The 23642-nt window shown below is 45.2% G+C and overlaps 2 protein-coding genes across 2 annotated transcripts in view; both read right to left on the minus strand.

Moving 5' to 3' along the window:
• The window catches only part of LOC309817577 (nuclear RNA export factor 2-like), a gene marked incomplete at its 5' end in the record, with an annotated part of 107932 nt that overhangs the window by 7703 nt on the left and 76587 nt on the right, over positions 1-23642 (minus strand).
• Positions 64-21532, minus strand: LOC309839437 (nuclear RNA export factor 5-like; the record flags this gene model as incomplete). Its single annotated transcript, XM_082681190.1, has 9 exons — positions 21400-21532; positions 17802-17888; positions 2016-2199; positions 1630-1782; positions 936-1019; positions 716-820; positions 519-599; positions 311-380; positions 64-164 (listed from the first exon to the last, which is right to left on the minus strand). Exons 5-9 carry the CDS (start codon positions 981-983, stop codon positions 64-66), a joined length of 405 nt encoding a protein of 134 aa, XP_082537316.1. The 5' UTR covers positions 984-1019; positions 1630-1782; positions 2016-2199; positions 17802-17888; positions 21400-21532.

A 23642-nucleotide genomic window follows, 5' to 3' on the forward strand; every position in this document is an offset into this window, starting at 1 on the left:
TTGGAGACAAATCTGCCCTCCTCCCCATCTCTTCCATCCCCTACCCTAATACCAGCACTGGGCCTACAGCCTCACCTCAGGGAAATACTTTTCGATGACCTGCAGGGTGGCAGCCATGCAGCTTCTTCGATTCAGAAATATATCAATATCATAGCCCACCAAGTCTTCAGGAAGGAGAGGGGAGGGAATAGGATGGCTGAGTGGGGTGTGGGGCCAGCACCAGCCCCTCCCCACGTTACCATCCCTAAGTCTCCCTCCAGGAAGACCCCTCTGCCCTCACCCGCCCTAGAATTACTGCTGTCAGCCGTACCTGGGTCAAGGCGGAGCCTCTGGAGGTCAAGAGCTTGCTGGGAGACATCAAATCGTTTGCTCAAGGTCAGCTGCGGAGAGAGAGATGGAGAGAGCCGCTCTGAGGCTCTTGTGGTGGCAGGGAAATCGGGGGCGAGGGGGACGGGGGACTGTAGGAAGGAGAGGTGGGTCTGAGCGCTGGCACACTACTCGCCGTGAGTCTCCATTACCTTTAGCTGCTCCATTTCTTCTGGCTTCAACTTATCCCGCACAGAGTAGGGAACAGCGGAGGGGCTGACAAAGACAGGTATCTGCAGGAAGAAGAGGTGGGGTAAGCACCAGGAACTCTAGTTCCAAAGAAGACAACCAGCCCCTGGCCTGTACTCCTTCCTCAGGATGAGGTACACGTAACGCCCTCGACACACACCTTTCGGCTCTCCTCGTCACGAATCTTGTAGCTGACATCCATCAATGCAGAGGCAGTGCTAGCTTCCTGGACAAAGAACCGAGCCCCATTTTGCATAAAGTGGAACTACAGGGATTGAATACAACAGCAATAGAATCAGAAGCCAGCAGACCCTGCTGAACCAGGTCTCTCTCTCCCCCTTCCCTGTGCCCACGCGTCTGGCTTCGGCATCCTCTCTTACGTCCACTGGAGTGAACGGGACACTGCAATGGCTCTGGATTGACTTCATTAGCCATGTCTTGTCATACTTTATCCCACAAGGAATCTAAGGATGAAAAGAAGGCATGGGAGAGAGGACAGACAACAGGGAATTTAGGCTGGAGGACGAATCTTTTCCTGTTCTTTCCCGGCCTTCTACTGAGCTTGAAAGGGCTTGTAAAGAAGGGACCACTGGCATGATTTCTTATGGGTGTGCGTAATATGGATTTCCTAAATACTCTTTCTCTCCAGTCAAACTCTCTTCCACATAATCAAGGTGTCAGAGATGATGTTCCTTTTATAAATTTCCAGGAGATCCTACCCAGCGCACACACTGCTTGCCCCTCAGACAAGGTCTCCAGAGGCTCGACCCTCTGTCTCCCACACTCAGCTTGCCAAGCTGAGACCTCCAATGTGGAGTTGCTCCATATCCTTGGCAGTAGTTTCCATCTTTGCTTTGAGACAGGCTCCTCCGTTCTCCTCACGGTCAGCCTGTTCCCTTTACATTGCTTCTCTGAACCTGCCCTTAGATGAACAAGACTGTTAACTCCTGGTAATAAAAAGGACAGATTACAAACTGTCCCCAGTGAAAGAAACCAGCATCTCTACATGAGACCAACACAACTCCCCCTGCCTTTTCTCTCCTGCACATTCCATACATTTTTCAGGATACTCACTGTGACCCTGAACCAGCTCCCTGGGGTTCCATCTTGTGTGTCCTCCCCCTTTCTCTCTCCAGAGGTTTTCTCTTTCTCTACACAGTAGTATGCATGTGGCCTTCACTATGCCATTTCACTCCTCTCTTGTTGCCTCGGATGGTACAGGGAGAGCTGCAGGGGGGATGTGGAGAGAAGGACGGTGAGTGGCCATAAGTGCTAAGAAAGTCTTCTGTACACCCTCGCCTCTTTGACACCAGCACTACAATTAGGATTGCTCAACCATTATTTCACTTCTAGCATGCTTCAGTTTTGCAGTGAGAGAAGAAAAACAAGTCCACGGAGCGTGAGAGCGGTGCATAGTTCCAGGGGCTGCTGTGTACAAACCCTGCTGCCTGGCCACTTACTGTCTTACTTCGGGGTCCTCCTGGACATCCCTCTTCACCACGTTTCCATCATCCTCCTGGAGGTGTGAGGGCTGAGGCTCACACCCATCGTGTTCATAATGAGGGCACCTCTCGCCAGAATTACCTGGGAAAGAACTCCAACCTTTCTTTCTTCCTTGAGGTGGTCTACCACCATCACTGTATTCTGAAAAGAGGAGCAAAAATACAAGTTTGCAGACACATCTGTGGTCCACTTACCACGTACCATGTCTTAGGCTAACAGCATGGTAGGGCAGGCAAAGTGCCAACCTGGCCTAAGGGACCAGTCCCACAAGCCTCAGAAAGGACACTCTTCTGCCTGTGCAGAGAGGACAGCCTTATCCGACAGATGGCACTATCAGGGGAAGAATCGAGGAGGAGCAGGATGAGGAAGAGGACGACAAGGAGGACAAAGAGGGAGGAGGGAGGAGAGGACAACTGCGCTGAAACTTTTAAAACAGTGGAGCAGGACTGATAAAGAACCGAGGTGTATGCGTCCATGGGTTACACTGGACACCAGTCATATAGATACCAGGAAGGCACCCGAATCTTGCCTTCTCTCAGGACTTTCCAGCAACCACACCAATACCTCTCTCATGCTTCCCAAATCCAATGAGCCACCAAACCGATTCCACTAACAACCAGCAAGCTAGCTGGACTTCCTTTGCCAGTGCACTTGGAGCTTTAATGTCAGGTGGCACTGATGTAACGGCCTCCTGAACTGTCTCCCTCTCTCCAGCCTTGCCCTGAACAATACTCTGTTGGAAAGAGCCAGAGTGACCTCTCTATTGGGCCAGCCTGAAATGCCTTTCAGCTCAGCAGGCAACTCTTCCTAACTTCAGCCCTTCTATAATAAGGGTATGAATGATAACCTGGAATGATGTTTCAACCACCATTTCCAAGTGTCTAGGGATTCTTCTTTTTGCATTCTATAACTGGTTTCTAATTTGATTCCATGGTGGCCAGGGAACACTCTGTGAGATTTCAATTCTTCATTTTTTCATTTATATTTATTTATTTTATATTTAATTTTTTTTTTTTTTGCGGTACGCGGGCCTCTCACTGTTGTGGCCTCTCCCGTTGTGGAGCACATGATTCGGATGCGCAGGCTCAGCAGCCATGGTTCACGGGCCCAGCCGGTCCACGGCATGTGGAATCTTCCCAGACTGGGGCATGAACCCGTGTCCCCTGCATCGGCAGGCGGATTCTCAACCACTGGGTCACCAGCAAAGCCCCTATTTTTATATTTTTTAATATATTTATTTCTTTATTTATGGCTGCGTTGGGTCTTCATTGCTGCACACGGGCTTTCTCTACTTGCGGCTAGTGGGGGCTACTCTTTGTTGCGGTGCCTGGGCTTCTTGTTGCGGCGGCTTCTCTTTTTGCGGAACATGGGCTCTAGGCGCGCGGGCTTCAGTAGTTGCGGCACGCAGCCTCAGTAGTTGTGGCTCGAGGGCTCTAGAGCACAGGCTCAGTAGTTCTGGCGCACAGGCTTATTTGCTCCGCGGCATGTGGGATCTTCCTGACGTTGGCTCAGAACTGTGTCCCCTGCATTGGCAGGCGGATTCTGAACCACTGCACCACCAGGGAAGTCCCTCAATTCATTTAGAATTTATTGAGGTTTTTCTGATTGTCGAGGAGATGGTCTAACTTGGTGAATGTTACAGAGACCCTCCGGGAAAATCCTGTACTCTGCTGTTGGTGGGCGGACTGTTCTCTTTATGTCATGTATATCTTGTTAGTTTACTGTGTTATTCAGGTCTCCTGTATCCTTGCTGATTTTCTCCCTAGTAATTCTGTCACTTGCTAAGAGGGAGGTGGGTATGGAAGGCCCCCACTATAATTATAGATCTGGCTCTTTCTCCTTTCAGCTCCGTCAGTTTTTGCTTCATGTACTTTGAGGCTCCTTTGTTTGGTGCGTACACATTTAGGATCTTTATGTCTCCCTGGTGTCCTGATCTTTCATCATTCTGTAAGGCCTCTCTTTGGTTCTTGTTCATTTTCTTTACTCTGACATCTACTGTACTGGATACTGAAGCCACAGTCACGCTTAGAAAGTGTCCTGGTTATATCTCACCTTGTCTTCACTCCTAGGAGTTGTGTTGCTGTTCACCCCTCCGCCCACAAATTCTCCCCTTCAACATATCTAATTCACCATGCGAAGAGATGTGGAAGCCTTTTGGCATGTGCAGAAATAAGATAGTGTCAATTCTCTCTCCTTCTGGGGGCTTTTCCAGTTATGAAGTTCTGGAGATGAAAAGAGGGAGGCTGGGATGCAGATAAGGAATTGGACTGACAGTTCCTGTCACATGGTACACACACAGTACACATTAATAAATGAATGAGAAGCAGGATAGAAACTACACATATGCCCTTTTAGTCTTTCTATACACATCTGAATGTTTCAAAGTAAGTTAAGATCACACTTTACCTGGTTTTTTACAATAGACTTTGAGGAAACTTTTCACTTCTGTTTTTAAAATATATATTTTCCATTGAGGGGAAAAAGAAAAATGTGTAGAAAATGGAGAGCGATGCCACCTGGTGACCAGAGTCAGAACTGCAGGTGTAAAAGTCTGAACTGGGGCCTTGGCAAAGGATGGGGGATGGAAGGGACTGTGGTGTTGGTGGGGAGGGGAATGAATTTCATCTTAAAGGCAAGATTTCTAGACTTCACACTGGCAGCGATCCTGCTGTATTCATGCCCATGCTGGGATCTTCAAGCCCTGGGACTGGAAATCTGGCCCCTAAGTGAACTGAGTCGAAAGCTGCATGAGTTAGTGTATGAATAATTGGTGTAAAGAAATTTGAGGCAAAGGGATGTATACAAATACACACACATACAAAAAACTGTCAAATCAATTCTTTTGATCTGCTTCCGAAGCCATGAATATATGAATAGCGTATTGGTAATCAGTTTGCAATCTTTTGTATTTTCAACATTTTATTCAATGTTTCCATTCTGGAAACAGCATAGAAATGCAAAGTTATAAAATAAAAACATCTTCTATCTTCAACAATCCACACTCAGTGATTTATTACCAAAGAAATCTGTTTACTGTCTAAGTCAATAAATGTATTTCTGCACTATTATTTTGTGACTTGGCTGCTGATATACCTGTTTAACAAAACTTATCTCAGTACTTTGTTAGGGCACCAATGAATACTTCTCTTTGTTTAACACGTATGGAAAAATATAGACATGCGTTTTAAGAAACCAAAATTACATTGCCACACCCATCTGTCCCTACCTTTTGCCCACCATAATACAAAGAGAGTTTCTCTTCACTTATAGGTGCCTACTCTCCAGATTTTTCTCTGTATGTAATGCACTAACATATTTAATCACCCTCATACACCCATGTTCATATATATTCTTTTGCAGAAAAAGGGTCATCATATTTTACTTTGTACATCATGACAACCCTGTTTGCTTAATATGATTCATTTCCTATTAATTTATTTAGTTTGGTTTCTTTTCAAGTGGTTTTTCTGTGCATCTGCTCTTGATATCATTGACCTAACTCTACTGTTTAAGAATATTTTGTACATTGAAGAGATAAACCTACGTCTGAATACAATATCCCCCAGATTTTCCACACCTTTTGTGACTTTTGTAATGCAGAGGATATCTAATCCTTTTTAATGAGTTTTAGTGTTTTTATTTCACTTCAAGTTGTTTTAGAGAGAACAACTGAATAATAATGCCTTCTAGGATGTCGAATGTCAGTTCATAGGATAAAATGTAACTCCAGATTACTTTGTGTAACTCCAGATTATGAATCCTGGAGCAGCAATTGGTAAGGTTGTTTCTAGGTCACGTTACTTAACTTTTAAGTTCTGTTCCCTGAAATGAATTCAGCAAGGTAGCAGGGTACAAGATTAATATACAGAAATCTGTTGCATTTCATTACGCTAATAATGAAATATCAGAAAGGAAAGTAAACAAATAATCCCATTTAAAATCCCATCAAAAAATGAAATACCTAAGAATAAACTTAACCAAGAGGTGAAAGACCTATATGATGAAAACTATAGAACATTGATAAAAGAAATGGAAGGTGATTCAGAGACATGGAAAGGTGTCCCATGCTCTTAGACTGGAAGACTTAATATTGTTAAAATGGCCATACTACCCAAAGCAATCGACAGACTTAATGTAATCCCTATCAAAATACCTGTTACATTTTTCATAAAACTAGAACTAATAATCCAAAAATCTATATGGAACCACAAAAGACCCAGAATTGCCAAAGCAATCCTGAGGAAAAGAACAGAGCTGGAGGCATAACCCTCCCAGACTTCAGGTCATACTACAAAACTACAGTAATCAAAACAGCATGGTACTGGTACAAAAACAGACATATAGATCAATGGATAGAACAGATAGCCTAGGAATAAACCCACCCACCTACGGTCAAGTAATCTTCAATAAAGGAGGCAAGAATATACAATGGAGAAAAGACTGTCTCTCCAACAAGTGATGCTGGGAAAGCCGGACAGCTCCATGTAAATCAATGAAATCAGAACACTCCCTCACACCATATACAAAAATAAACTTGAAATGATTTAAAGACCTAAATATAAGATGTGACACCATAAAACTCCTAGAAGAGAACACAGGTGAACCAATCTCTGACATAAATCGTAGCAATATTTTCTCAGATCAGGGTCCCAAGGCAAAATAAATTAAAGCAAAAATAAACAAATGGGACCTAATTAAACTTAAAATCATTTGCACAGTCAAGGAAGCCATCAACAAAATGAAAAGACAACTTATGGAATGGGAGAAAAATGTTTGCAAGTGATGTGACTGACAAGGGGTTAATATCCAAAAATATACAACTCCATATCAAAATATAAACAACTCAATCAAAAAATGGGCAGAAGATCTAAATAGATATTTTTCCAAAGGAGACATAAAGATGGCCAACAGGCACATGAAAAGATGCTCAACATCACTAATTACTAGAGAAATGCAAATCAAAACCTCACATGAGTCAGAATGGTTATCATTGAAAAGTCTGCAAATAATAAATGCTGGAGAGGGTGCGGAGAAAAGGGAACCTCCTACACTGTTGGTTTGAATGTAAATTGGTGCAGCCACGTGGAGAGCAGTATGGAGGTTTCTTAAATAGCTAAACACAGAGCTGCCATAGGATCCAGCAATCCCACTCCTGGGTATATATCCAGAAAGAAATGAAAACTCATACACACACACACACACACACACACACACTGGACTATTACTCAGCCATTTGCAACAACATAGTTGGACTTAGAGAATATTATACTTACTGAAGTAAGTCAGACAGAGAAAGACAAATATTATATGATATCACTTATATGTGGAATCTAAAAAATAATACAAATGAATCTATATACAAAACAGAAACAGTCTCACAGACATAGAAAACAAACTTATGGTTACCAAAGGGGAGAAGGAGGTGGGAGGGACAAATTAGGAGTATGAGACTGACAGATACAAGCTACTATACATAAAATAGATAAGTAACAAGGATTTATGGTAAAGTACGGGGAATTGTATTCAATAACTTTTAATAACATATAATGGGAAATAATCTGATATCCGAATCACTTTGCTGTGCACCTGAAACTAACACAATATTGTAAATCAACTGTACTTCAATTTTAAAAAATACACACAAAAAATTCTGATTCTGATCATTTATAAGTACCTATTGGTCTTGAAAAGAGTTTAGGATTAAATGAGATAAAATGTAAAACCCCTTTCATATAGTAGTTGTGTACATGTTAATATCCTACCATTCAGGTTCTCTTTCCAAAGGGCAACAGCTTGTGCTGCCTTCTGGGTCCAGTTCAGCACCTCAAGAATCAGTTAGTCATTGTGGCCCCCACACCCAGTCCTCTTGGCCCACGGAGTAGGATTTCATCCCTACCATCATCTTCATGTCCAATGGGGAGCATGACACAGCCCAGATTCCACATCAGGCGAGGTTTCCACTATCAGTCTTTTAAGCCCTGGAATTCTATCATCTAAAACAGGAGGCTGCTGCTTGATCTGTGTAGAGGGCAAAGTGTAGACATGTGACCCTGGAAAATTTACACATTCCGTGAGTCTGAGGTTGGCCCTCTGTAAAATGGGACTAAGGGCGCCTACTTCTAGACTTGTAAGAAGAAAAGGAGAAAATCTCAAAGAATGTCTGGCAGGCAATAGGACTTTGAGATATATTACTCCTGGCCCACCTTGCCTCCTCTGTCCTATAAAATAGATTTGAAACAGCATCTGGAAATGTAGCAGCAAGAAGTGAACTTTGGTGCTTCATCATTTCCTTTTTCCTCATGCTTTCTTGTCTCCTTTTTTTCATTCTAGTTTGACCAGAGGCAATTTCTTATTGAGCCCCAGGAAGAAGGATTAGCACAGAAGAGCAAAGAACAGGAACAGGTCAGCTAGACAGAAGTCATCAAACGTATGTCCAGTTCCAGAGCCATCAACTGACCACAGGACCTGGGTTGAGTCTCTTCCCCTGTGTCAGCCTGAGTCCTAACATAGAAGTACACTCAATATAGAAACAGGGGTTAGGGGTGGGGCCTTTTTGGTCAGAAGACCAGGATTTGATACTGGGAACCATTACTGGCTGGTTGACTTATCTTGAGCAAGTAATTCATCTAATATGTGTGCTATAATTGTTGCTATCTTTTATTACTATTGTGGGTTTATTCTTTCAGTTTTATGAGTATTATTGTTTTTCTTACCACCCAGCCAAGTGTGAATGGTAGGAGTGGTGATTAGCACAAAGTTAGGGATGAACCCAACTGAGGGTGGAGAATATAGGAAGGGAAGACAGAGAATGGAGGTGAAGTAAGCAGACAAGCCCTGGACTCTCTCTGGATGCCAGGCCCTGTGCCCACCCTTTCATGACCCAGGGAAGGTTTTAACCCGACAGCACTCCTGGCTCTCAGCTGCAGACAGTGGTGACCTGGGGGCTGCCAGGGAGGTGCCCAGATGAAGGACTATACCCTTATTAGCTCCCTCCCCACTGAAGACCACCAGAGCTGCCTCTCCACTGCCATCTCCCTGCTCTTGTTTTCTGGGTACCAGAAAAGGTACCCCGTGGAAACTTCCAGAACTGACCCTTGAAGGTCTTTCTCCTCATACAAAAGATACTCTACCTTCCTCAGTCCTCAAAGGTTGTCCTGCACAACTTACATTCCCACCAACAGGGAAAGAGGGTTATGACCCAGCAAACCCACTACTGGGCATATACCCTGAGAAAACCATAATTCAAAAAGAGGTAGCACAATGTTCACTGCAACACTATTTACAATAGCCAGGACATGGAAGCAACCAACGTGGCCACTGAAAAATGAATGGATAAAGAAGATGTGACACATATATACAATGGAATATTTACTCAGCCATAAAAAGAAATGAAATTGAGTTATTTGTAGTGAGGTGGATGGACCTAGAGTCTCTCATACAGAGTGAAGTAAGTCAGAAAGAGAAAAACAAATACCGTATGCTAACACATGTATATGGAATCTAAAAACCAAAAACGTTCTGAAGAACCTAGGGGCAGGACAGGAATAAACACGCAGACGTATAGAATGCACTTGAGGACAAGGGGAAGGGAAGGGTAAGCTGGGATGAAGTGCGAGAGTGGCATGGACTTATATACACTACCAAATGTAAAACAGACAGCTAGTGGGAATCAGCCGCATAGCACAGGGAGATCAGCTCGGTGCTTGGTGACCACCTAGAGGGGTGGGTTAGGGAGGGGGGGAGGGAGACGCAAGAGGGAGGCATTATGGTGATGTATATACACATATACCGGATTCACTTTGTTATACAGCAGAAACTAACACAACGATGTAAAGCAATTATACTCCAATAAAGATGTTAAAAAAAAAAAGCAGTCAAGAAACAATAGTGCAGAGTCCTAGCACTGCTCTGTGATGTTGGTGCCTCTGAGTGACCTTCTAAGCGCACAAGCTTGGGCTTTACCTACACCCACCCCACTCTAATGTGTTAATTTTATGTGCTTTTTTCCCCCCCGATAGCACATGAAATTTAACACATAACAAATTAACACATAAGGATGAAATAAGTCCTCCCCAAAACCACAGTTCTGGGCATGCTGTAGAAAGTACTGTTAAGAGCCTAAGCAGTGGGTAGAGGTAAGCGCTGTTGACTTCAGTTTCAGGCAGGTCTAAAGGAAATTAAACCAAATCTAATGAGTTGTAGTTTTTATTTTCAGAGGAAAAGGGTAGAGTGATTACTGTGGGCCACACACTTGAGAAGGGTAACTCATTTAAGAGAGGTAACTCTATAGATTACGTACTGTTACAGAACTTTACAGATGCGAACACTGAAGTCCAGAGGTATTAAATCAATCACCTGACTAAGAGGTCACGGATATTGCAGGTGGCAACACCAGGAGTGGCCCACAGGTCGTCTGGCTCCAGACTCTGTTCTGCTCACCCACCAGGTTCCTCACCAGAAGGTAACATTGGGTTCAGCCTTACTAATTCACAAAATCTGGCAAATCAGCCCCACTTACTGAAAAGTTGAGATCTTGAGAGCGCTCTTTGGGATGCCACGCTAATTAGACCCAAATTTGAGTCTATTTCATGGCCTCTATTTAAGGTTTGTGTATAGATATAAACGTATCTCTAATATGTGAAATATGTGTATATGAGTGGTTTATGAATTGCTTGATGATAGCTGAAAACATTTCCTTCTTTTAAATAAACACTGAAAAGAAGGTATCATAAAGTTTAGTCACCATACTCCCCGTGCCTGAATTACAACAATTACAAATGAGTGGAATCTGAATTCATTAGATTTTACAGTGCATATTCCGTCTGTGTCTCCACAGAAAGAACAGAGAAAGGAGGACAATATATATCGTAGGGGTTTTTTTAATTGCAAATCCAGAAACACCTATTTTGCTGATTTGTGTGGGAAGCTGCAGGATCATCAGTATGTCCAAAATAAGTGTGATCTGATCTTTCTGGTTTGCTGGCCTCGGTAAACGATGCTTTACATTGTTTGGATTATTTTGCTAGGTTCCTGCAATGTGGCATGGATGCATAAATAAGCTGAAGAAAATGCAACAGATCAAATTTTCCACTGTGGTTACAGTTGAGGTATTAAGAAAAGACAAGAGACTCTGTGGTTCTAGGCCTACTGAAAAATGTCTTAGTTTGGTGTAAAGAATTGTAAGAGAAGACAGTTATTCGTGCAGGTCACTGTGTCTCATGTAACTGTGGAGAATTATTTGTGGGACACATAAATTCAAGAGACAAAAAAGGAGGCATATCTTTATTTAAAATAGAGCCTATTATGAAACTTTACGCTGGATTTAGGAAACATCTCCATGTAGTCATAGGATGGAATCTGATACCAAGACCTGATATAGTTGTTATAATTAGATACAGATGAGCAGATCAACAGTGCAAGATGCAGAACAATTTTATCGAGCCTATCTATGCTCACCTGATGGTGATTGGGGTCAACTTTTTTGACCAGAAGTCCAATTCTGGCCTCCTCATTATCCCTCTTAAGTCAGATTTTGCTCCTGTCAGACCTGATAACTCAAATCAATCATTCTTTCTCTGAGATGACGATCCGGAGTTCCTCAGGACCTTTTGAAAACATTTAGCTACATCAGTGGGGCCCTGTCACCACGCTCTACTATATATCACAGGGGCGGGGAAGAAACTCTATGTTTAAAGATCTGTGTATCTGGGGTCCAGTTTAGGCATTACATTTATCAGGCACTGTGTTTAGGCAGCATGATAAACCATTTCTCTTGCATGTGATTTGGCAGGATTTCACGGGAACAAATTTTCCTTCTTTTATCTTTTTTGTTTTGAGGTGGCCACTTTGGGAGTTGGTGCCCGTGGTTTTAGGAGGAGGAGTGGCTTTATCTAACACAGAGAATTGGGAAAGGGGAGCAACAGAACAGTTGTGATGCTGTTTACCTAAAGGTAAATACTCAAATTCTTCTTGTTCTAACACACATATGTACAACTAAACTAGATGTCGTATGTGACTTTACTTTCAGAAAGCAAAGTTGACTTACCTAGCAACAGTACACAGGAGATAGCGTCAGATGGGGCTGTATCATTATGGAAACTGCATTCAGAACCTCTTTTTCTTTGTTTCTTTGTGAAATTCGTTAAGATATATGGAAGTAAGTTTATTGTCAGTGTTTTTTTTTGTTTTTTTAACATCTTTATTGGAGCACAATTGTTTTAAAATGGTGTGCCAGCCTCCGCCCTAAAACAAAGTGAACCAGCCACACATACACACACGTTCCCATATCTCCTCCCTCTTGTGTCTCCCTCCCTGCCACTCTCCCTATCCCACCCCTCCAGGAGGTCACAAAGCATGGAGCTGATATCCCTGTTCTGTGTGGCTGCTTCCCACTAGCTATTTTACATTTGGTAGTGTATATATGTCCATGCCACTCTCTCACTTTGTCACAGCTTACCCTTCCCCCTCCCCATATCTTCAAGGCCATTCTCTAGTAGGTCTGTGTTTTTATTCCCGTCTTACCCCTACGTCCTTCATGACCTTTTTTTCCCTTAGATTCCATATATATGTGTTATCATACATGACCCTGGGTACATGGTATATCTCTGGTGCCTGACTTCCTCATCTGTCAAATCAAAGTCCTGGGTTAGATCACCGGTAGCAAACTAGTTGCCCACAGACTGCTCCTCTTTTGGCCTGCAGAGTCTCATGTGTGTTTTCTTTCTTTTTTGGCTGTGTTGGGTCTTCATTGCTGTGCACGGGCTTTCTCTAGTTGCGGCGAGCGGGGGCTACTTTTCATTGTGGTGCACAGGCTTCTCACTGCGGTGACTTCTCTTGCTGCGGAGCACGGGCTCTAGAGCGCAGGCTCAGCAGTTGTGGCGCACGGGCTTAATTACTCCGTGGCATGTGGGATCTTCCCAGACCAGGGATTGAACCCATGTCCCTGGCATTGGCAGGTGGATTCTTAACCACTGCACCACCAGGGAAGTCCTCATGTGTGTTTTTAAACTCAGTTGTTGCCCATTTTCTAATGTTGGGAAATTTCACATAAAAATACAATTATTTAGCTTCTTCTGAGAAGCAAGAAGGTCTGGCCACAAGGGGCCCCTGTGACCACATAGCAGCACTGGGAGTGGACATGTGGGCAGTTGCCTCCCCAGCAAGGGCTCGTGCGGGCTCCCGGGTGCTTCACTCAGCCCCACTGCCCGTCTGAGTAGGCATCTGAGTCTGTGCCCTCAAGGCTGATACCTCTAAAGCTGTATTCTCTTGTATCCTGAGAGCGAAGGGAAAATCTCTGGAGCATAATGGGGCATGTAGCAGCACAATGACACCAGGACTCCCAGCAAGAGCCTCAGGCCAGCCACGCTCACCTTCTATCCAAAGCCCGCCACCTTTCCAGTCACTCCTCTTTCTCTTCCCCGTCGCTACAGGCCCCAACACCCCTCCCTCAGTTGTGAACTCCAAAGACAATGCTGCATCTGATTCAATGCAGACCCCCACCACTACCAAATACAGAAGAGATGATCGACATATTCCATTAAAATATGATAAATGTTTGGTTAAGAAATGCTTCAGGTGTGTTTAGTTTCCTCCATTTAAAGGCTCCCAGAAGGCTGGCATATGATATGGCTACTGTGCAGACTATACATACACCTACTATATAGGGCTGGGTGACTTGCACGAGGGATCCCACTGAACCCTCCCAAGCAGCCTATGAACTTGATAATCTAGTTCACCTTTTGTGAATTTAGAAACTGAAACTCAGAAATTTCCAGCTCACCCAAAGTCAAACAGTTAGCAAGCAGAAGGGTCAGGATGCAAACCCCAATCTCCAAGACCTATTTCTGTGTGCCCACCCCCCATGCAAGTGGCACAAAAAAGAGGCTGTTGCCAAAAGATTAAAAAACCTACTTTGTTTTCAACTTCATCCGAACACCTTTTTCTAAAACCCAAACACAAAGCCCCATTATTAAGCGTGTGTAGGGCTTCCCTGGTGGTGCAGTGGTTGAGAGTCCGCGCCCTGGTCCGGGAAGATCCCACATGCCACGAAGCGGCTGGGCCCGTGAGCCACGGCCGTCGAGCCTGCGCGTCTGGAGCCTGTGCTCCGCAACGGGAGAGGCCACCAACAGTGACAGGCCCGCGTACCGCAAAAAAAAAAAAAAAAAAAAAAAAGAGTGTGAAGGCCTCAGGAGGGGAATGGCCATACTCTGAACAAGCACCACACTCCTGCCGGCCACTCAGTTAAGTTGTCTGAACCTTGAGGTCCATGGATACAATGTTACAAAAGCACCAGAGACCCATGCTTCCAGCAAAGCGGCCACTAGAGCCACGGCCACTCCCTCCTGTTACAAAATATCTAGAATAAGTAAGTAGTCATGATAGACCCAAAGTAGTAAACTATCATTGCAAGGTATTTTACTACTCTGAAAAGCTGGGCAGGTGTTTGACAGATGCCAGAAACCCCTGGATAAAAAGAAGCCTTGAAGGGCACACGTCAGTAGACAAGGTGGCCACAGAGAAAATCTCCAAGGGATAAAGACAGGCTTGTCCGTCTCACCACAGCTCTGGCTGAGGAAGTCTCACCAGCAGGCTCTCAAACAGATTAAGGATTGGTCTCTACACTGCCTGATGGCCAGAAAACCCAAGCCACAAAATTTCCTTCACGTACCCTGTGCTGGCAGCACAGCAGGGGCCCTCCCAAGTCCTCTCAGGAAGCACTCGGCCCTAACCAAGAGATCAGGGAAGCCTCAGATTTGATCAAACATGAGTCCACAAGCAGATACAGGATACAAAATAAATAAGAAAGTATTTCACGAACAAGGAACAAGAGGCTATCAAGAATAGCCAGATTTTGGGACTTCCCTGGAGGCCCAGTGGTTAGGACTCCACGCTTCCACTGCAGGGGGCATGGGTTCGATCCCTGGTCGGGGAACTAAGATCCTGCAAGCTGCATGGCGCGGCCAAAACAAACAAACAAACAAATAAGCAAAAAACAGATTTTGAAGAGATGAAGAAATTAAAAATAATGAGTGGGGGAGGGAGGGGCTTCTTCATTAAAAAAAAAAAGCAAGCTAATATATGTAGAGGACACGACAGATTTAGAAAATCACCATTTTGCAACCACCAATGCAATAACTGATAAGGCAATGACCATCAATGAATGCTACAGCCATAGGGTAAAAGGATATTCAGGACGTCTCGAACTGTCACTTCCCAGATGATTATAAATTTCAGAGGGAACCAGTCCCCTCACAGTAGAACGTGGCGTCAGCCCCCTGTTGTGATGCAGGTTCCAGACACATCACCTGCATCACGTTCTGCCAAAGGACTGAATGTTTCAGACACAATCAGACAACCACTGGAGGACAGCTGCAGGGTACTCTACAAAACAACTGTCCTGGGCTCTTCAAAAATGTCAGTGTCATAAAAGAAAACAAACCAAAAATGCAGGGGACAGGAACCGTTCTCGATAAAGAGACTAAAGAGACAATAATGAATGCAATGTGTGATATGTGATTATAATTCAATTTAAAAATATAAAAAAATGAAAGAGCCACAAACTGAAATGACTTGGAGATATTGGCTAAACTAGATATTAGCCTATTTTATTAGCAACATTACATTTCTTGGGTGGATGACCATATCATGGGAATGACAGAGAAGGTCCCTTTGCACTTACTTTCAAATGGTTCAGAAGTAACATAGAGAAAACACAAATCTCACAAAATATTTACCCTTAGTTACCTATGAGTAGAGTACAGAGGGATTCATCAAACTGTTCTTTCCACTCTTTTGTAGGTTTCAAATTTTTCAAAATGGAAAATATTCAATGGGCTGGATTAAAGAGTAGCTTCCTAACAGCTTACAAGACAGACTGGAAGAGAGGTCTAATGAAGCTACCCAGAACGCGGAAGAGTCAAAACAACAGAAAACATAAAAGAGGTTCAAAGACTAAGAAGACAAAATGAGAAGCTCCAGCCCAGGATTTCCCAGTCTTGGCACCGTGGGCATTTTGGGCTGGAGAACTCCTCCTGCAGGGGCTGCTCTGTGCTCTGCAGGGTGCCCTGCAACCCCCCCGGCCTCCACCCACAAGATGCCAGCAGCACTCCCGGCCCAACCAAGTGTGACAACCGAAAACATCTCAGGACAGTGCTAAATGTTCCCCGGGGGGCAAACTCGGCCCAAGTGGAGGACCTCTGCAGTGGAGGTCCTCACCTAGCTGGAGTTCCAGAAGAGAAGAGAGAGAACAGGGAAAGGTAGCATCTGAAGAGACAAAGGCTGACCAGTTCCCAGAACTTATTAGACACAATATGTACTCAGATCCATATCAAGCAGGATAAATGAAAATAAATCCACTTTGACATATCACAGTGAAACATCAAAACCAAAATATCCCAAAAACATCCAGAGAGAAAAGACAAAATCCTCAAAACCAGTCTTCTCAAAAGCAACAGTAGAAGCCAAAAGGTAGCAAATATCACTGAGAGAAACAGTATTGAGAGAACACATCTGTCAACTGAATTATATATCCAATATAACTATCTTTCAAAACAAGGGCAACACAATAAATACAAACCTGACTTTGCCACCAACAAACTTCTAGAAGGAACTTCTTAATGATGTACTTTAGGAAGGAAATGGAGGGAGAGCAAAGGTCTAAGATATGAGAAGGAACAATAAGCAAATAAATGGTAAATACAGTGACAAGCAGAAAGGGAATTAAAGCTCACATTTATACTTGTTCACAAATATAGCACTTCCTCCTCTATGGTTAGACACCAGTAAAAGACATACTATCAATTCAATCATATGACTTCAAAATGATAATTAGAGTCATCATCTTACAACCGCCACTTTAATAACTCCCTCAAACAGGCAGGGCTGTGCTACTGCTTCAGAAAGGCTAAGGGACTTGCCTGGGGTCTCAGCACCAGAGCTGGAACCCCTTTCTTTACACAATGACTCCCCCAGGCTCCTCCTCTCCTGCACCAAGCAGCCCTCCTGAAGAACAAGCAGGGCCCAGACTGGGGACTCTAGTGCGTTTCAAGCACCCAGCCAAGCCCCTCACAGATCCCACAAGTTGTCCTGCACCCTCGACCTGGAAGGCCCTTTTCTTCCCTGCAAAGTCAAATGTCAAGCTTCAACCCCTCCAGCCACACCAAGCCAAGTGTCACCTCCTGCTACAATTCCAGCTGCATTTAAGATCGGGCGATGCCTCGCAGCTTAGTGCTCAACTGGAGTTTTTCATGCTGCCATGGTGTCCTCTCTGCCCTGGAGAGACTATAAGGCCCTTGGAGATAAAAATCACGTCTCTAATTCTTTTTTCCTTTTTCTTTCCATCTCTCACACAGCCAGAATAGTGCTGGGTCAAGTTAGCATTTGGAAAATTGCTTGCTGACTGGTTTTCTTTCCCAGATGTCACTCCCAAGATTTTATGAAGCCCTAGGCCAACAGAAATGTATTTCCAAAGCAAAGGAAACTTGAAAGAGATAAAAGACAAATTACAGAGACAATAAGACACCTTTGAAGACTTCACTCTCTTTTCTCTGGAGGTCAGCCAGGGTAATTTGAATTTTAGAAGCATGGATTTTAGATACTCAACTGTATTATTGCACATCGGTTTTAAAAACATACGTATAACCAATTTAGCTAAACAAAGACTAGTTAAGATACAAATTGAATTTGGCTTACACATTAAGATCATCCTCTTGGGTAGATTTTAAAAAATGAGAGAAAATGAGTACCTTGCCAGTTCCAGGAGGCCCTGCCAACAAGACAGCTCTTCCAGCAATTTTCTTGCTTTTGATTAATTCCACTATCACACCACATGCCTAGAAACCACAATAGAAAGAAATAATAAATCAATATTAAAATGTTTCACAGGAGGAAAAATTCCAGTGTCTGGTCCACACAACTCAGACTCATCGAGTGCCAGGACACCACAGGCGCTATTCTAGGCGCCAGAGGCAGTAGAGGGCCATGGAGCTCATGTCCTAGTGGAGGAGACATACAAACACAGAATCTCTACTATGAAGAAAAAAGGGCAACAAAAGAGCAAGTGGCTGGGGGCAGAGGTTACTCTATAATAAAGAGTGATCTGGGAAGGCCTCTTTGACATTATATTTGATATACGAAGTTGCAGGCAGGGCAGGAGTCAGTGTTCCAAGCAAAGGAAACAATAAATTCAAAATACAGGAATGAGCTTGGCATGTCCAAGGGACAGAAAAGCTGTGCTGACCAGAGTTCAGAAAACAAGCAGACCGGGAAGATGAGGTTGTAGAGGCAGGAGGGGCAGCACTCAGAACAGAATCTTCCAGTCCATAGTAAAGTTTGGATTTTATTCTACATGTAATGGGAAGCCAGTGAAAAAGTCTTAGGCCACATGTCATGTTCTGAAAATTTGTTTTTAAAGTATCTTGATGGCTGCTATGTGGAGAACGGACAGGAGGGGTACAAATGGGAGCAGTGGCATATACTCCAGGGGCCCACACACCTCAAAATTGGAAACAAGACTGTGTGTATATGTTCAAATGTGCATTCTTCCAGGGAGGGCTCACAGCTTTCATCACATTCCCAAATTAACCCACTAAGGGCTAAGAATCAATGACATATTCTACTAGTTGGCCATCAGTTAACTATCCCAGAATGCTGTAAGCAAATGCTGCACGTGAGGTTTAACCTACAGCATCCTAAGATCCAAGGAATGCCTTTCAAATCCTCAAGATTAAATTACTTGTTTGTTCGTATATTTTAAATATTCGGAGTATTAAGCCATTTACAGCATCTATATTATATATAGACAGGTATGGACATTATATACATACAGCATGTATTTCGCATGAACCCTTGAAGTTAGGGGCGCCCAACCTCCACGCAGGCGAAAATCAGCGTATAACTATACAGTCAGCCCTCCATATCTGTGGTTCAGCAGCCCTGGATTCAACCAACTGGGGGTCATGTAGCACCCTAATACGTATTGATTGAAAGAAATCTGCGAATAAGTGGACCCATGCAGTTCAAACCCATGTTGTTCAAGAGTTGACTGCGTATTGATACGTGTGTGTATATATGTTCAAATATTCCATAAATAGGTTCCTGGTTTTATGTATTTTATAATATTTAACTCTAAAGGAGTAAGGCTGAGAAAGTCACACTCCTTAAACACCCAATCTCAAGGTTTCTCACACCAATCTAAAAACTGAAAGCACAACTGTCTCCAAGGTGCACCGTCCTTGCCTCAGGGCAGGCCCATAGCTCCTCTACCTGGGTAGTACCTTGTGGACAGGGTCTTGTGAGCACATCTTATCTCCTCTCCCACTTTCCCCATGGACTGTGGAGACGTACCTTGGTCCCACACTTAGACAACCCCTCAAAAACGTGGGTTCAAGGAATGCATGTGGATGTGCCCTATTCCATTTCTGGCTCAGCTGGAAAAGCACAGTGCACTTAACAGCCTAGAAGATATTCTTCAGACGCTGCATTTCTAAAAAGACAAAAGAGCCATTATGGTCTTTCCACAGTAACCTCTGATATCATAATCCTCAGCACTGGAACTCTTTGGGCAACTCAAAAGAGGTAGAAGAGCCTTTGCCAACCTTGGCTACGTACTCTTATTCACACACTTCCCCTTGCATTTAATCTTCTTCCATTTAGGCTCCTTCTCTCCAGTGAGACATGTCCAGTGAATTCCAAAATTTAAAAAGTATGAACTGGAAGGGCCTTTAAGAGATAACCTAGTCTAACTCTCATTTTTCAGATGAGGACATTAAACATCAAGGAGGCTGCTGATGTGACCAGACTCAGACAAGGACCTGGTAGCAGAGGTGGGATGACTAATAATTCAGTACATAAATTCTGAGTCCCTATAATGAGTCAAGTTCTGGGTATATGATACTACCCGGTCTCTATCCTTGGGAAGCTCATATTCGTACGGAGGTACACAGCGTCAGAGTCAAGAGTATGGATTCTGGAGTCAGATAGACTTAGGTTTAAATCCTGGCTCTACCAATTACCAGCCGAGTACCCTTAGATCCATAACCTAACCTCTAGGAACCACCGTTTCCTCATCTGAAAACAGAGTTCATAGCATAGTGGCACAAAGGCTAATGGGTTTATGGTAAAGTATGCTAATGTCTATAACTTACTTTGAAATGCAAAAGTAGATTGTTAGATGGATAAATGAACAGACAGAAGACAAAGCAACAGACTAAAATGTTACTTGTAGAATTCAGGAACACAGGTACGCACTACACAAGTCTTTCAACTTTTTGGTATGTCTGAAAAGTGTCACAACAAAGTGAAGGAGGGACAGGTATAAGGGTGGTGATGAACAATAAGACAATGGAAACGGAGCTGCTTAGCACAGTGCTCGGCACGTGAAAAGCACTCAACAATGTCAGCTACTTGCAGAGACAGGCCCTCGGAGAGCAGAAGCTGGATAAAGAGAAATTTCAAAGTCACCTTGGCCCTGTCACTATTTCCTCTCTGGAAACCTGATGTTCCAAATGGAAACCAGAGGCTTCTCTTTGGCCCTTTCTATTAGCACAATCAGGCTAGGAGGCAAGAGCCTTTTCCAGGAGTTCTGTAGCTGCCGAGCCACCGCAGGGGCAAAATGGGCTGACGTTAGGGCTGAAGGGGGCCCGAAGGGGGCGGTCCTACCACAGAGCGCGCTGCTTCAGGAGTCAGGGGCACACAGGCACAAACTCCAGCATTACTATTACTAAACTGGGTGGCAAGCGGATGGGTGAAGTGACCTCTCCCACCCTCAATGTTTTCATCAAAAAAAAAAAAAATACACACACACACAAAGAGCCTGAACAGTTTTGTGATGATAATGCGGCCGAAGGCAATTGGCACCAGCATCACTTAGCAGAAGTGGGCTTAACTGGAATGTTCAGAAAGGCCTCTGTACCTGCCACCTGCTCAGGCGGATCACCTCCCGATTATAAAAGTCCCAGAGCCTCCCACTGCGCTCACAGCAACTCAAACGCCGTGCCCGGGCCCGCAGAGCCCCGCAGGAACTGATCCCCGAAGTCTAATAACGGCCCTTCTGTTCAGCGGTTTAAACGTCTGTGTCTGAAACGCGAGCTCCCGGAGAGCAGGGACCTGGCCCATCTACTCCCCGCCGACCCCCGTGCCGCGCGGACGGCCTGGCCCCGAGCGGCGGTCAGTCAGGACTCGCGGCCAGAAGCGAGGCCGCGGGGTCGTCGCCGCGCCCCGGGACGTCCTCCCCACGCCCCACCCCCAGGTCCGCGCCGCCTGGGCCCACCTCAGCCCCGTCCCCGCCTCGGTCTCCCCCCTCAGTTCAGTCCCCATGCCTCAGCCCCCGCCCCGCCGCCACACCTCGCGCGCGTTCTCCTGGCCCACGAGCCCCGAGGCCGCCTGCTTGGCCAGGCCGCTCTCGTCCAGCCCCAGCCCCTTCACGTGGCTGTGGGAGGCGATGCGCTGCGTCTTGGTGGTGCTCTTCACCTCCTCGATCTTCAACCTGCGCACCTGAAGCCCGAGCGCCCGCTCAGCCCTAGCAGCGCGCAGCCGGTTACCACGCGGCCGTTACCAGGCGGCTGGTCCGGCCCCGCCTCAGTCAGCTCCCCATTGGCCGCAGGGGGAACGCCTCAGCGCCCCATTGGCTCCTGGCTTTGCCCGTCGCGGCTGCCGGGAAGGCTCCGCCCACCAGCTTCCGGCTGTGTCCCGAGGTTGGCTTCCCCGCGGCCGGGGCTTCCTGCCCGGGTGGGCCCGAAAGGACCGCTGCGCCCCAGTGAGGGCCTGTGTTCCGCTCTTCACGGCGCCTTCGCGTCCGTGACAGCATTCGAATGGATACCCTTTTGCGGAGCTCAAGTTCGACCTCGGTGTTGGAGATGAAGAGACAGGTTTAGAACTTAAGCTTCGATTTGTGCCCACTAATCACTTTTCTGACTCCCACGCCTTTCATCTCCCTGGGGAGGCTGTGCTCAGCATCCGCCTTGGGATAGTCCTCCTCTTCTCCTCGCCTCCACCTCTCCCTTTACTTAGATTAAGTTGGCTGTGGATGACGTTTAGTGTAATTCCTAATGCAGATAAAGATGCGGGCTAAAAGAGGCCCAATAACTTATGAAGAACGCACAGCAAGTAATCAGAAGAGTTGGAACTCCACCTGAGGACTTCAGGCTTTGGAGCCGGTGTAAACCTCATCCCATCTCACGACCTCAGATGAGACAATTAGCCAGTGGCTGTGTCCTGTCCGGTTCCATGATGATATTAACACTCCTCCAAAAAGTGTACTCTTCCCATCCACCCAGTCATTCCACAAACATTTGTTAGCACCTCCTGTGAGCCAGACACTACAATGTGCTAGGATGCACACATAAAATACAAAATCTCCAGCCTTGAGAAGAGAAGCTTGAGAAGCTCAGTCCTTAGTTGGGAAACTTGCAACATGAGGTGTGCCAAAGCAGGTACCCCCACGTGGTGTGCAAGCCCAGAGCAGGGCCATCTGGAAAAGCTGGAGAGCCAAGGAAGGCACCATGACGTGGTAACGCCTGGACCGATCCCTGACAGAAGGATAACATCCTCAGAAGCAGACGGTATGTCACCATTTCACACCTGAGTGGACTCAGGTCCAGAGAAAGGGAGGGACTGGCCCAGAGCTCAGGGGAGCTTGCATTAGGGTTGAGACAGACCTGAAGTCAAATCCAGGTGCAGGAGTTCCTGACTCTCACACCTCCTTGTACTTCTCCATCTTAACTTTTGAGTCTAGGTTTCTGATTACTTGCAAGACTATCAGGTCAATGTTAGTCTGTCCCACTAAATGGCAGGCATTATGAAAGTGTAGACCACGTCTGTGTTGTTCATCATTTTAACCCCAGTGTCTGGCACACAGCCTGGCTCACAGTTAAGGCTTCTTATAAATTCAGTAGGGTTCTGGACCCTCACATACACACAAAATCATGCAGTTTTGCTGGAGGTATTTTACACAGCAGATCTTATGGGACTTGATAATGGTTTCTGTCAGTGAATGGAACCTTTCGGCCCCCACTTCCCCCTCCACCAGAGCTGTTACATTTTTTTCCTGCTAAAGAACAGTTCAAACATCTGATCCAGCCTAGCATTCTCTTTTTACAGGTGAGGAAACTGAGGCCCTAAAAGGGGATGGAGTTTGTCCAAGATCACAAATTGAGCAAATGCCTTTCCCAGGCCTAGACCCCAGGTCCAGTGTGCAAAGAAGCTGGGCCTGGCTGCAGAGCCAGGCAGTTCCTTTCATTTCAACAGAAGACGACGCGGCAGGCCAGTGTCCAAAGTGTGCAAGGTGTGTGAAGGTAGGTGAGGCCCATAGCAGTGGACAGGGTTTATTATGCCCGACCAGCACCCTTCCTACCTCTTCTGGCCACCTTCACTCTAATTTTCTGTAGAGAACCACCCTTCCCCCACTTGGCATCTAGGTGGTTTAGATGGGTTGACGCCACCCCCAGCTTTATTTCAGGAATGGACACGGGACCCTGGCCTGGCCTATCAAAGTATCCCCTCCTCCCCAGAATGGTGATTGGTTCAGAGATGTGAGCAGACAGTCCAATGACACTCAGACCTGCACTTTTACTGGAAATATCGGGAAA

The sequence above is a fragment of the Grampus griseus genome (genome assembly GCF_964374135.1).
Source record: "Grampus griseus genome assembly, chromosome: X".
In the NCBI taxonomy this organism is placed as follows: domain Eukaryota; kingdom Metazoa; phylum Chordata; class Mammalia; order Artiodactyla; family Delphinidae; genus Grampus; species Grampus griseus.